This window comes from Bufo bufo, chromosome 11, assembly GCF_905171765.1.
Source record: "Bufo bufo chromosome 11, aBufBuf1.1, whole genome shotgun sequence".
Taxonomy (NCBI): domain Eukaryota; kingdom Metazoa; phylum Chordata; class Amphibia; order Anura; family Bufonidae; genus Bufo; species Bufo bufo.
The window spans coordinates 36,732,682-36,747,311 of record NC_053399.1 but is presented as its reverse complement, the minus strand read 5'-3'; the positions used below and the strand labels follow the sequence as shown (position 1 = coordinate 36,747,311).

General features: G+C 41.9%; 1 protein-coding gene across 1 annotated transcript in view; it reads left to right on the top strand.

Annotated features, from left to right (window-relative positions):
- The first annotated feature begins 1,365 nt into the window (after positions 1–1,365).
- Positions 1,366–14,630, top strand: part of LOC120982536 (cytosolic phospholipase A2 epsilon-like) — a 64,054-nt gene continuing 50,789 nt past the window's right edge. The window contains exons 1-4 of the mRNA XM_040412761.1: positions 1,366–1,531; positions 9,038–9,107; positions 11,802–11,938; positions 13,093–13,224. Coding sequence (XP_040268695.1) covers positions 1,499–1,531; positions 9,038–9,107; positions 11,802–11,938; positions 13,093–13,224 — 372 coding nt within the window. The 5' untranslated portion in view covers positions 1,366–1,498. The remainder of the gene's footprint in view (positions 1,532–9,037; positions 9,108–11,801; positions 11,939–13,092; positions 13,225–14,630) is intronic.

The following is a 14,630-nucleotide window of genomic DNA, read 5'->3' as shown; positions in this document are numbered from 1 at the left end:
ATCCAAAACTGCTCGGCTTACTAGTAAAAAAGAATTAGAAGTGGTGGTAGGAGCTACATTTTTCTGACGCAGAGCTCTCTAAATCTTCTGTATAGAGTTAAAAGTGTTGACAGAGTTAAATAAAAACCTAGGCAGCAGAAGTAAATGTGATAAAAGAACAAAATAAAAACCCATACTCCCCCTTTTAACACCCGTTGCTTCCAGCTTTGTGCTCTAGTCCTTCCCGCCGGTGTTTGTTTTCCTGGCTGCAGCAATGATGTTCCTTACATACCACATCACCTCTGCTGCCAATCACTGGCCTCAGCAGTCATGTCTGGTATACTGCTGAGACCAGTGATTGGCTGCATGGTGACCTGGTGTGTTCTGCTGATCTGCTGTTTGAGGAAGCTCTCCAAAGCCTCAGTAAGCGCCATGCGGCCTCCTTACAGCTTACCAAGCCCAGCACCATTCAATGGATAGTGGCTGTGCCTGGTATTGCAGCTTAGCCCTGTTCACTTAAATGGGACTGAGCTGCACCTTAGCCACTTAGCCTTAGAACTTGACATGGCCTAGGAAGAGGCCTAAGCTCTCACGGTGCACCACGGCCTCCTCATACAGCCGATCGGCGGGGTTGGGCACATGCCAATATGATATTGATGACCTAACCTGATGATAGGTCATCAATATCAAAATCCCGGAGAGCTCCTTTAAATTCAACCTGCCTGCAGAGTGCAGCCACAACTTATTGGAGCTTCCTGCATGGTGCTTATACATTGAGCTCCTAGTGCTTCCTGAATTTTATCATTTATCACTATGTCTGCGATTTGGAAAATTAATCGGAATTCAATATTTTCAATTTTCAATATGAAAATGCTGCTAAAATCTAATTATCATATTATGGAGGAATTGTATTATTTAATTTGTGCTAGAATTCTGTCGGAAAATATTAGCATAGCCTTTTTTGGCGCAAAACTTTTTTACGCCACTCACCACTTTTGTGATTTTATGGCACTCTTGCCAAAAGTGGGCATGGTTTTAGCTGCGCTAATTAATTATGCTGCATTTGTCAACTGTGATTTTTTTTTTTAAGTCACAAAAAAGGTGAAATCCTACTCTAGTACGGGATGAAGAAACGCCAAATTTATCAAGTAATGTGCCACTTTGATCAATTTAAGGCAAGTCAGTTTGATACATAATATTTTACAGATTTACTTGTTCAAATGTCTTTGCTATCTCTCATGAAGGTTGGGCTGGAGGCCACTTATACGCCCACACAATGCCTCCACCCTTACATATGTTAGTTACATGTACCCAATACAGGCTTGAGTGTTCCTTCCCTGTGTGGTGTCACAGGTTTGGAATGGCTTGGGTGTCATCACTGACACGAGGAAGATGGGACAAAGTAAAACAATTACGATGGGAGGGATTTCTTGTGTAAAATGACATTCAGTTAGGAGACATCAAGACAGAGGAGCTTACTGAGGTTCCTGACGTGTATGGGACGTGAACCCTCGTTAGGATGAATACAGTATCTCCTTCTACATTCTACAAGGTGAGCAAAATGTATACCTCGTTCTTAGCCTCTGTGACATGATGAACTATATGGGTTAAATTCTAAATATTCAGCTTACTATATGTTATAGTCTGTCTCAGATACAACTTGGGAGATGTCAACTCTTATACCGGTGGTCCATGCCTGATGGTGTATCTCCACTCCTTCCAACCTCTTCATCCTCTGTCTGCTGTTCCTAGGGGTAAGTGTGTGTACTTTATCCTGCTCTTAAAGGGCAGGCACACACACATGGCTTAATCTGTCCTCTTGGTACTATGCATTGGTGTCTCCTGATCTGCCTGGCTTACCTGTCACTGGAACAGAGACTACTCCAGGAGATATCAGCCTGGTGGTTCCCCTGCAGCAGAAACCAGATCATGTATAGGGGTGAAAGTGTGAAGACCAGGGCGGCCACTTGGATAACACCCTTATGATTAGCCCTGAGCCAACTCTGTTTATTGACACAGAAGGTCCATACCCATTGTGTTACCCCATTAGTAGGGGGTCCATGTGTCCAGATTTCCAAATTTTAAAAAAATACAGTGTTAGAGAATTCCTTCCCTTTACATCTTAGAAATCATATCCCCTCGGTGTAAAGTTTGCATGTATTTTCAGGTTTTTTTGGACTCTCAGCTCAGTGATTTAATATTTGAACGGGATATAAAATGTCACCATTGCCCTTCATATCTAGTATTTCACTATGTAAATTCTTAATAAATATATGAACATTGACTTTAAATAATACAGGTGACTGTATAAGACGGAAATGAAGGACTATGTGAATAGTGGGGGTACACAATGGAGAAAAAAGTAAAATTAGTGTAAATACCGTAGTACAGTAGGATGAAGCAGGTCATTGTTAATGCTGCAGTTATAGTATTTGAGACGCCTGATATTGGGCTATGCTTGCTAATAGTGTGTGGCATATAGGATGTCGCGAGACGACATGGTGCATAGGCAGTGTGTATACTGGTAGATGTGTCACCTAGATGTCTCCATAGCCTTATGTGGTTGTCAAATCTGGACAACCTCCATGAATATACTATATCATGGCATAAGGATATCATCGAGGGGATCGTCATACTAAGGACCCACTCTATGAGCTGCAGTGGAGAACGGGTAGAAAGAGCGGACCCCGCTCTTGAACCTGAAGTGACCATAAACTTCACCAATCATAGCCGCTTATCTTGGCGACTATGCGATTGCCATGATGGCTTCTTTCTAAGTAGTGGTTGTCTAGTTGGAAGAACCTCTTTAAGGCTTCGTACACACAACTGTATTTGTTTTGCGGCCTGCAAACTGCGAGTCTGCAAAAGACGGATACCGTCCGTGTTCTTCCTACATTTTCCACAGGCCCCATTGCCAAACTGTCTATCCTTGTCCACAAAACGGACAAGAACAGGACATGTTCTCCTTTTTTTTTTGCAGGGCAGGCATATGGATTGAGATGAATGGGTCCACATCTAATCCGCAAAAAATGTGGATCGGATGCAATAAAAAAATACGGACGTGTGCATGAGGCCTAACATGCGTACAGTTTTATTTTAAAATGTTTTACATGATTTTCCATTTAGTTATGCTTTATATCATATGATCCTGTTTCCATTACTAATGGTGTCTACTGTATATATGAGTGTGTTAGTGGAAGTATTTACGTGACCAAAAGTATTTTACAGCCCTTGTAATTAGTAGGTTTGCTCATTTTAGTCACTCTGATTGCTAATAGAAGGTGTGTAAACTGTAGCGTGCTATTATATCACAAACTTTAGCAGATAGATGGCCCTGAAAGCTTGGCTGCTTGCAATGTGGTTCTGTCATAGTTTGTGACTTATATTCCGCGTGTCAATTTGTCAATGTCAATTTCTCATCTGTTAATGATGCTATTTAGAACTAGTAACTGCATGGAGTACGAACCTCCTACCTTGTGAAGCAATAGTCCAGACATATGCATATAGAATAGACCGGGGATCAGCAACCTCCAGCACTCCAGCTGTTCAGAAACTACAACTCCCAGAATTCTTTATTCAGTTCTGTGGGAGTTAGAACAGCCGAGCATGTTTGCATGCTGGGAGTTGTAGTTTCACAGCAGCTGGAATGCCCGAAGGTTGCTGATCCCTGGAATAGACAGCTAAGACCAATAGCACTTCACAGTCATATGTTCATCAGCACTAGAATTCTTCATCAAGAACTTTATGGATTGGGTCTCCATAGTCAAGTTCATGCACTCAAGTCTATGGGATGTGCACGATGCCAACTCTGGATCAGCGGAAACCTGTCCTGTTCCAGTGCTGAATCAGGTTGTGCAATCTGACAGTATGATGGATGTGTCTGGATTTGGCAGGTGCTAGGGGAAATATTTTGAGCCAAATGTGTAGCGTGCAAAGGATGGTGCATGTTGGTGTAGAAAAACCTGACTCACCTTCACAGAACTCTCACCATGACTGCTTTAATCAGAACCATGATTGAGAGTCAGGCCTTCTATAACCCAACCTCAAGACAGATTTCACCAAAGGTCTTGTTTGAATTGGGGGGTGGGTAGAACTCTTATTTTAACAGATAGGAGAAAAGATATAGATGTGATGTCTCCTTGCTCAGAAGCCCCTTCTTTGAGTCAGAGAGGAGAGCCGCTAACAAGCAGCCAGGGAAAATGGCTGTCTATGGTTTCACGGACTCCTGCACCGAAGGTCTTGTCTGTGAGAAGACACAGCATTTGTAAGATAGTGACATTATACTTTCTCTTCAAATTTCCTGAAACTTCCAATGGAGGCTCCAAACAGAGCTTCTGATGGCAGTGTGAACAGAGCTGTGTGATAACTGCAACAATGACTCGGTGATGTAAACTTGTATTCTTTTCCTGTTGTAAACTGTAACGATGAATAATTTGTTACAACCATTGTTCCCATTTCAGACATAGATTACATGTGTACTGATCACTTACAGTACAGACCAAAAGTTTGGACACACCTTCTCATTCAAAGAGTTTTCTTTATTTTCATGACTATGAAAATTGTAGATTCACACTGAAGGCATCAAAACTATGAATTAACACATGTGGAATTAAATACATAACAAACAAGTATGAAACAACTGAAAATATGTCATATTCTAGGTTCTTCAAAGTAGCCACCTTTTGCTTTGATTACTGCTTTGCACACTCTTGGCATTCTCTTGATGAGCTTCAAGAGGTAGACCGCTGAAATGGTTTTCACTTCACAGGTGTGCCCTGTCAGGTTTAATAAGTGGGATTTCTTGCCTTATAAATGGGGTTGGGACCATCAGTTGCGTTGAGGAGAAGTCAGGTGGATACACAGCTGATAGTCCTACTGAATAGACTGTTAGAATTTGTATTATGGCAAGAAAAAAGCAGCTAAGTAAAGAAAAACGAGTGGCCATCATTACTTTAAGAAATGAAGGTCAGTCAGTCAGCCGAAAAATTGGGAAAACTTTGAAAGTAAGGGCTATTTGACCATGAAGGAGAGTGATGGGGTGCTGCGCCAGATGACCTGGCCTCCACAGTCACCGGACCTGAACCCAATCGAGATGGTTTGGGGTGAGCTGGACCGCAGAGTGAAGGCAAAAGGGCCAACAAGTGCTAAGCATCTCTGGGAACTCCTTCAAGACTGTTGGAAGACCATTTCAGGGGACTACCTCTTGAAGCTCATCAAGAGAATGCCAAGAGTGTGCAAAGCAGTAATCAAAGCAAAAGGTGGCTACTTTGAAGAACCTAGAATATGACATATTTTCAGTTTTTCACACTTGTTTGTTATGTATATAATTCCACATGTGTTAATTCATAGTTTTGATGCCTTCATAGTCATGAGAAGGTGTGTCCAAACATTTGGTCTGTACTGTATATCTGTGTATTTAGTGTCATCTGCAGCGTAGACATGTGCCATAATGTATTCCTCACTTCTCTTGTCACCTGCCCATAAAAGAATATAAGGGACTGTTGTAATATTATTTTCTGCTTATAATCATAGTATACATTAAGAATAATTGTTTTACAAGACCAGACTCCATGTATGAGTCACAAACCTGTATCTCTGGTCACTGTCATACCGCCTAATGGTAGATTTATGAATAAAAAGAGGGGTGTTGCAGATAAAAAATCCTATGTGCAGTGGTTTTGTTTTTGTTGTTCTCCCCATTGAAATGAGGAAGGACTGAAGAAAAAATATGATGGCCATAGCAGAAGGGGCTCAAAAACACACAAGTAGCCCAGAAACATAACAAAGTTTTGTAAATTTTATTTAAATGTGGAGGAGGGGTGCATTTCAACACCCGAGCTTTCTAAAATATTATCGGTTCTCTTTAAATATGTATTCTGTTATTCATATTCATTAAAGGGGTTGTCTTGTGTGAAACATTGGTGGCATATCACCTATCAAAAGTGGTCTAAAGAAGGACAACTGGTAGCCAAGGCTAATGCTTTCTGATTGTCAACTGCTGAAAGTGCCTACAGTGGACATGTGCTATTCTAAACTGGACCATGGAGTGGTAGAAGAAGGTGGTCTAGTCCAGTGTTTCCCAACCAGTGTGCCTCCAGCTGTTGCAAAACTACACCTCCCAGCATGCCCGCAGAGCCAAATGCAGTCCGGGCATGCTGGGAGTTGTAGTTTTGCAACAGCTGGAGGCACGCTGGTTGGGAAACACTGGTCTAGTCTAATAAATTATGTTTTTCTGTATATCATGTGCATGGCCGTGTGCATTACTTACATGGGGAAGAGATGGCACCAAGATGCACCATAGGAAAAAGATGGTGCCTTGTGCAAAGTTCTGCTGGAAAATCTTGGGTCTTGGCATTCATGTGGATATTACTTTGACAGTACACAAGCACAGCCCTTCCTGGCACCGGTATTCCGTAATGGCCGAAGGATAATGCACCTGTCACACTGTAAAAAAAAATGTTCGGGAATGATTTAAAGAACGTGACAAAGAGTTCAAGGAGTTGACTTGGCCTCCAAATTCTCCAAATTCCAATCTCATTGAGCATCTGTACGATGTGCTGGTAACAAGACTGATGAATGGAGGCCCCACATCACAACTTTAGGATCTGTAGAGTCGTGGTGCCACATATCACAGGACTCCTTCAGAGGTCCTATATAGCTCATGCCTCAAAAGGTCTGAGCGATTTTAGCAGCACGATGGGAAAAATACATGTTATTAGGCTTTTAATGTTATGACTGATTGGTGTAATTTTTCTCTATGAAATATTTAACTAAGAGAAACACATTTGCAGTAGAAACCTCTTGATGTCCCTGGACGTTGTCCGCCGACTGTGTGAGGCTACTTTCACACTCGCGTTTGGTGCGGATCCATCTTGGATCTGTACAGATGGATCTGTTCAGATAATACAACCGTCTGCATCCGTTCAGAACAGATCCGTTTGTATTATCTGTAACATAGCCAAGACGGATCCGTCTTGAACGCTATTGAAAGTCAATGGAGGACGGATCAGTTTTCTATTGTGCCAGATTGTGTCAGTGAAAACGGATCCGTCCCCATTGACTTACATTGTGTGTCAGGGCGGATACGTTTGGCTCCGTATCGTCAGGCAGACACCAAAACGCTGCAAGCAGCCTCCAGTGCGGAATAGAGGCAAACGGAGGCAATCTGATGAATTCCGAGCGGATCCTTTTCCATTCAGAATGCATTAGGGCAAAACTGATCCGTTCTGGACCGCCTGTGAGAGCCCATGACGGATCTCACAAATGGAAAGCCAAAACGCCAGTGTGAAAGTAGCCTGAATTCTCAACTACTTTCAGAACACAGGAAAGCCCATGCACAGATGATACATTGCACTCATCTGATTGAGATACATTCATTGTGTTAGTAGATAGAAAACTACTTTCCTTTTAGCTCACACAATTCTGAGTAATGTCTCTTCCATTATTTTAGATGCCTGTTTGAGAACAATAGCACCCCAGGCTTAAAAATGTTATAATACTGTGATTGTCACAAAATTATTTAACATTGAGTACAGATGTTACTAACTGTATTAGTTAAAAAATAGCAGTGTAACATCATTAACCTGATAAATCACTGTTAGGGCTCAGACACAAATGCATTTTTTGTCCATGTCCGTTACTTTTTTTTTTGCAAAAAAACCTGAAATGACTCAGTGTGCATTCCGTATCATATATATCCGCAAGTGCAAAAGTCATGATATGGGGATGTTTGTCATACCATGGTGTTGGGCCTGTTTATCACATACGAGGGATCATGGATCAGTTTGAATATAGTAAAATACTTGAGGGGATCATGTTGCCATATGCTGAAAAAGAAATGCCTTTGAAATGGGTGCTTTAACATGACAATGACCCAAAAAACACCAATAAGCGAACAAAATCTTGGTTACAAACAGGATCGAGGTAATGGAGTGGCCAGCCCAATCATCTGTCCTCAATCCCATAGAGAACTTGTAAGGTGACATAAAAAATACGGTTTATGAGGCAAAACCCAAAAATGCTAAACTGTGGAAAGTAGTTTAATCGTCCTGGACTGGAATACCTGTTCAGAGGGGCCAGAAGTAGTATCTCGTATCAGGACATTGACCATTCTCAAGAATTTTAGCCATGGGCCCTATCTCCTGTAGGAACAAAGAATCAGGCATATTGAAACCAACATGTCTGACTCTTCTTTCTGTGACATCGGGCTGCCTCTGTACATGTTCGATTGTCCACCGATTCTGCCAAATGACCTGGGTTGGATTGAGCTGAACTTTAGGGGAGATGTGACAACAGAAGCAGGGGCGTAGCTATAGGGGGTGCAGAGGTAGCAGTCGCTACCGGGCCCAGGAGCCTGAGGGGGCCCAAAGACCCTTGTGGTGCATAAGAAGACACCATTATTATAGAAAGTCCATGCTGGTCAAGTTAGATCTCTGGCTCAAGGGAAGGGGGCAGGGGTGACGTTTCAATTTTAGCCTCTGGCACCACGAAGGCTATGCGCTTCCTGGCCTTGGCCACAAAGCACTGAGGGAAGGGGGGCCCCAAGCTGAACTCTTGCACAAGAGCCCATGAGCCATTAGCTACGCCCCTGAACAGAAGTATTGGTTTTCACCCAGCTTTCCTGGAGATACCATATGAAAATTAGGGCTAAATGATACAATCAACATCCACCTCACTGATTTATAGTAAGATGGTATTTGTTTTTTTTTAAGGGAAAATGCTTTTTAATGGGGTTGTCCAGTTTAAAAAAAAAATTATAAACTGCAGAAAAAAAAAAACTTACTTTTTTATTCCCCCAACCAGCACTGATTTCACAGCGGTCCCTGTGGTCTTTATTCACAAGAGGCCAGAACATGTACGCTGCAGCCCAAAACTGGCCTTAGTGGTCATGTGCCATACTACTGGCATCTTGGCTCCCATCACTTAGCCGTGATACCCTGTTGTACTTTGTATCAAGTTTGAGATCATAAAATGCTTTTTGAGAGTTGTATAAATGTACTATAGATTTTCTTAAACCTTTTATATAGTCAATAAATTAATCTGACCTTACCATTTGCAGGAGAAGGCATCAAACTATGAATTAACTGTGAAGATCATAAAAGCTCAGAACATCCATGGAGCAGATATTGGTAAGATATTCCCTATCACCAAATGTAATGGTATTTTTTTTTGCAGCATACGTATTGTGTCAAAGAGGGGGGGGGGGCTCACAGTGACACAAAAAATATATTCACACAATGCCTACAATATTACTTTCATGCAGGGGCGTAGCTAAAGGATCATGGGCCCTGGTGCAAGAGTTCAGCTTGGGCCTCCCTTCCCTCAGTGCTTTGTGGCCAGGGGCAGAGGAACACAGAGCCTTCCTGTTGCCTGAGGCAAAAATTTAAATGGCACCCCCATGCCAAATTCTTGACCTAACCCCTTCCCTCTAGCCAGAGGTGTAACTTGACCAGCATGCACCTTCTATAATACCAGTGTCTTCTTATGTGGCACAAGGGTCTTTGGGCCCCCTCAGGCTCCTGTGCCCTACAGCGAATGCTGCTTCTGCACCCCCTATAGCTACACCCCAGCTTTTATACATACTTACTCATGCTCTGCAACTTACAAGTAGTATGAAGAAGCCTGTCTGTGGCCTAATTTGCTACTGTCATTTTGGGGTACACAGACAGGATGCAGGCGAGTGTAGAAACCGTTGATGCCAGATAGGTGTTGTTCCACACTCTTCTGGATGCAAACTTTTTCAATGATCAAACCTTTTAAAAATCATACACAAAAATGTCAAATTAAAATAAAGAGTTACAGCCATGAATTTTGCAAGGATCTTTTAGTGGAGATGGTTTTGTATTTTGGAGTTGAACTGACTTGCTAGCTAACCCTGTAGCATCCTATATAGCACAAAGTAAAAAGTTTTCCCCATTATAATGTCTTATATAATAAGTGTATGAATGAGTTAAGAGATCATCGTTAATTTAGCTGGAGTTGAGAGATGAATGCTGCAGTAAGTCATCATATTAGTTAGAAATCTTTCATAATACATGACCTAATTACAAATCGTCTATTAATTATTTACTAAAAATAATTTTGGAACTTTTTGACATGAATTATTACGTTAAACAGACTCGTTAGGTGTATGTTGTAAAATGTTGAGACACCTAATCGTGCTTGTGTAAGTTCCCTCTGTGGAATTCTCCCTGTTATAGCTGATGCATATGTAATATGCATTCGGAAAGTCTTTAGACCCTTTCATTTTTTTCAAATTTTTTTATGTTACGGCCTTGTGCTAAAATGAAAAAAAAAAATAAATCAAGTTTTCTCCGTAACTCGGCACTCAATACCCCATAATAATAAGTGAAAGCAGAATTTTAGAAAATTTTGTAAATTTATTAAAAAAGAAAAGCTAAAAGTTTATGTGGACATAAGTGTGTTCTGGGGCCTCCCATATCTCTTGATCATCTTTGAGATGTTTCTACACCTTGATTGGAGTCCACCTGTGGTAAATTCAGTTGATTGGACATGATTTGAAAAGATACAATCCTGTTTCTATAAGGTATAACAGCTGAAAATGCATATCAAGCAAAAAACAAGTCATGAGGAGGAAAGAAGACAGGATTGTGTGGAGGCACAGATTTGGAAAAGGGGACAAAATTTCTGCTTCACTAAAATTTTCCCAAGAGCACAGTGGCCTCCATAATTCTTAAATTGAAGAAGTTTGAAACAACCAGGGCTCTTCCTAGAGCTGGCCTCCCCACCATACTAAGTAATCAGGGAAGAAGGGCCTTTGTAAGAAAGGTGACCAAGAGACTAATGGTGACTCTGGTTGAGCTCCAAAGATCCTGTGTGCAGATAGGAGAAATCTCCAGAGGGTTGACCATCACTGCAGCATTTCACCAGTCTAGGCTTTATGGCAGAGTGTCCAGAAAGAAGCCTCTCCTCAGTAAAAGAAACATGAAAGCCCACCTGGAGTTTGCAAGAAAGGACCAAAGGACTCAGATTGTGAGAAACAAGATTCTCTGGTGTGATGAAACCAAGATTGAACTTTTTGGCCTCAGTTCTAAACGTCATGTCTGGAGGAAACCAGGCACTACTCATCATCTGCCCAATACCATCCCTACAGTGAAGCATGGTGGTGGCAGCATCATGCTGTAGGGGTGTTTTTCTGCGGCTGGGACAGGAAGACTGGTCAGGGTTGAAGGAAAACTGAATGGAGCAAAGTACAGATATATTTATAATGAAATCCTGATCCAGAATGCTCTGGACCTCAGACTGGGCTGAAGGTTCACCTTCCAACAAGACACACTGCCAAGACAACACAGGGATGGCTTAGGGACAGGTCTGTAAATGTCCCTGAGTGGCCCAGCCAGAGTCCGGACTTGAACCCAATTGCATATCTCTGGAGAGACCTGAAAATGGCTGTCCCCTGACGTACCCAATCCAACCTGACAGAGCTTGAGAGGATCTGCAGAGAAGAATGGGCAAAAATAACCAAATACCGATATGCAAACCTTGCGGCACCGTACCCTAGAAGATTTGAGGCTGTAATTGCTTCAAAAAGGGGCTTCAACTAAGTCCTGAGTAAAGGGCCTTAATATTTATGCTAATGCAAAATTTTTGTTTTTCCAAGAGGTGGACGGACAAAAAACGCAGCGTGCTGTAATTTTTCTCCGACCGCCTCTCGGCAGAACAGCCTGCTGGAAAAGGCTACCACAAGTGTGAAAATAGCCTAAGTTTAGCTTGGACCCTAAGCCTTAATGTAGGCTTTATGTTGTTTTTGTACTGTGATCACCACGTTCATCTTGCTTAAAATGATCTCTACTTGCATGCAGTGAGCAAACCGGACTGCTACATATGCTTGTGGCTTCCAACATCCTTGGCGGATAAGAAGAGAACCAAGACCATTTGGAATAATGTAAACCCAGTCTGGGATGAAACATTTCACTTCAGAATCCACAGCCAGGTTAAGGTAAGAAACATGACTGAGGTAAAATCCATATGATGAAAATTCCCAACATTTTAAGATGCTAACTAACAGTATTTAAAGGCTATGTATACCTTAGGAGGCATTTTTTTTTTAATGATTGCATGTTACTCATTTTTGGCTTAAAAAAAATAATTTCAATTGGCCTTTATTAAAAATATTGAGCTGTTCTGTCACAAAGGGTTAACAGTTTTTCTAGCTGTGTGACACTTTCACTTTGTGCTGCTCATCTAATAAACCTTATCTCTAAACTACTGAGAGGTCATAAACACTTTTTTAATATACCGCTCGTACGACCCGCTGTGCCCCCCTGCAGTTTTTGCGCTTAGTATGTTAATCCTGAGCATCGGTACAGGAAGGAGGAGACTCCAGGGTTTCTCAATGGACGTCTCCTTCTCCCTGGCTGTGCCGCGTTCCAATCACAGCAAAGAGCGTCACAGCCAGGAAGAAAAAAAGGCTCACCTTCTCTCTGGAAAAGCGGCCGTACATGTGCGGTGCGCTCTCCATTCATCCTTATGGGACTTCCGAATATAGCCGAGTACGCTCGCTCAGCTATTTTTTGAACATCCGTAGCAGTGAATGAAGAGCACACCATGCATGCTCTCCTTCACTTTGGGGGGCCCGTTCTGGAGATAGGTGCGGGAGCTCTGGGACCAGCTCCTAGTTGACATTGATGGCATATACTAGAAATATGCCATCAATGCCCCAGATGGGAATATACACGTTTAAGAAAATGTTACTATTCACAATAATACTGTTAAAATATGTTTAGTTAAAATAAAACAGGCTGTGTTGGGATAATTGAATAAAATATTTCTTAGGATTTCTAATAGGGTTATGATAGAAAAGACTTTGGGTGTCTAAGAGACCTGCTGCTTCTGTTTCTGTGATCACCACTGCAGTGAAACAAGAGATGAGGTAGAGACCATGAACCACTCATTCTCAAGATGGGTTAAGGTCCGAGTTGCTGATCCCTCACTTCATTTCACGTTAATAAAGTATTATAAAAGTCAATAAGTGGAAACTATATTCATATTCAGTTAATTCAGATAATTATGAAGTCTTCCCTGTAATAGGAGTTTGATATGTCTACATTTATGTCCAGAATAAAAGTTATGAATATTTCCTTGTATCCACAGAACATCCTGGAATTGTCTGTGCATGATGCAGACGTAGGGACAGTAGATGACCATCTGTTCACCGTGAGCTATGACCTTGCAAGTCTTCCACTCAATGAAAACGTGGTGGAAAACTTTACTCTCAATAAAGAGGTAATTGCAGTGATGGCAGTCTTTTACCTTTGCATGCTAAATACATCAGCAAATCAACAAAAAATGATACTATAACAGTACTCATTTACAAAAGCTGTGATCCCTGCTGGGGCCCAAGAAAGTCAAGTTGGACCTTAAATGGGTTGTCTGGCCTAGGAGCCCACTTAACCTCTGCTCGTAACGTTCCAAATATATATATATATATATATATATAATGTATATATATAAATATACACTCACCTGTCCACAGTACTGCTGTTCCAACCCACCAAACTCCTTTCTGGACCCCTTCTAGTCCCTGCTGGTCCAGAAGTGACTCGGTCCCATAACCCCTGCATCCAATCTCTGGCCTCAGCACTCTCATGTGCTAAAATGGCACATCTCTGCTAGCTATCCGGCTCCTAGGCTGGACAACTCCTTTTAACCCACAGGTGTAATTTAGCGGCAGGTAGTTGTATCCTTGGACGCTGCCGAAATGGCCATGCAATCGACAGTGGGGCATATGTGTGACTATAACAGCCCTAAATGTGGAAATATGGGAAGCATCTAATCTCCGCCTTTTAACCCTTTGAAAAAAATTATGAATGTCTGCAAGGCCAGCATTGACCCAGTCAGCAAGTGGTTAAACGTGCTTGACATATGGCAAGTATTGCACACGTAGCACATTGCTTTATTATATCAGTCAGCCATATATAATAAAACTATATTGTGCACTAGAGTGTATATACACTCACCTAAAGAATTATTAGGAACACCTGTTCTATTTCTCATTAATGCAATTATCTAGTCAACCAATCACATGGCAGTTGCTTCAATGCATTTAGGGGGGTGGTCCTGGTCAAGACAATCTCCTGAACTCCAAACTAAATGTCCGAATGGGAAAGAAAGGTGATTTAAGCAATTTTGAGGGTGGCATGGTTGTTGGTGCCAGACGGGCCGGTCTGAGTATTTCACAATCTGCTCAGTGACTGGGATTTTCACGCACAACCATTTCTAGGGTTTACAAAGAATGGTGTGAAAAGGGAAAAACATCCAGTATGCGGCAGTCCTGTGGGCAAAAATGCCGTGTGGATGCTAGAGGTCAGAGGAGAATGGGCCGACTGATTCAAGCTGATAGAAGAGCAACGTTGACTGAAATAACCACTCGTTGCAACCGAGGTATGCAGCAAAGCATTTGTGAAGCCACAACACACACAACCTTGAGGCGGATGGTCTACAACAGCAGAAGACCCCACCGGGTACCACTCATCTCCACTACAAATAGGAAAAGGAGGCTATAATTTGCACAAGCTCACCAAAATTGGACTGTTGAAGACTGGAAAAATGTTGCCTAGTCTGATGAGTATCGATTTCTGTTGAGAAATTTAAATGGTAGAGTCCGAATTTGGCGAAAACAAAATGAGAAC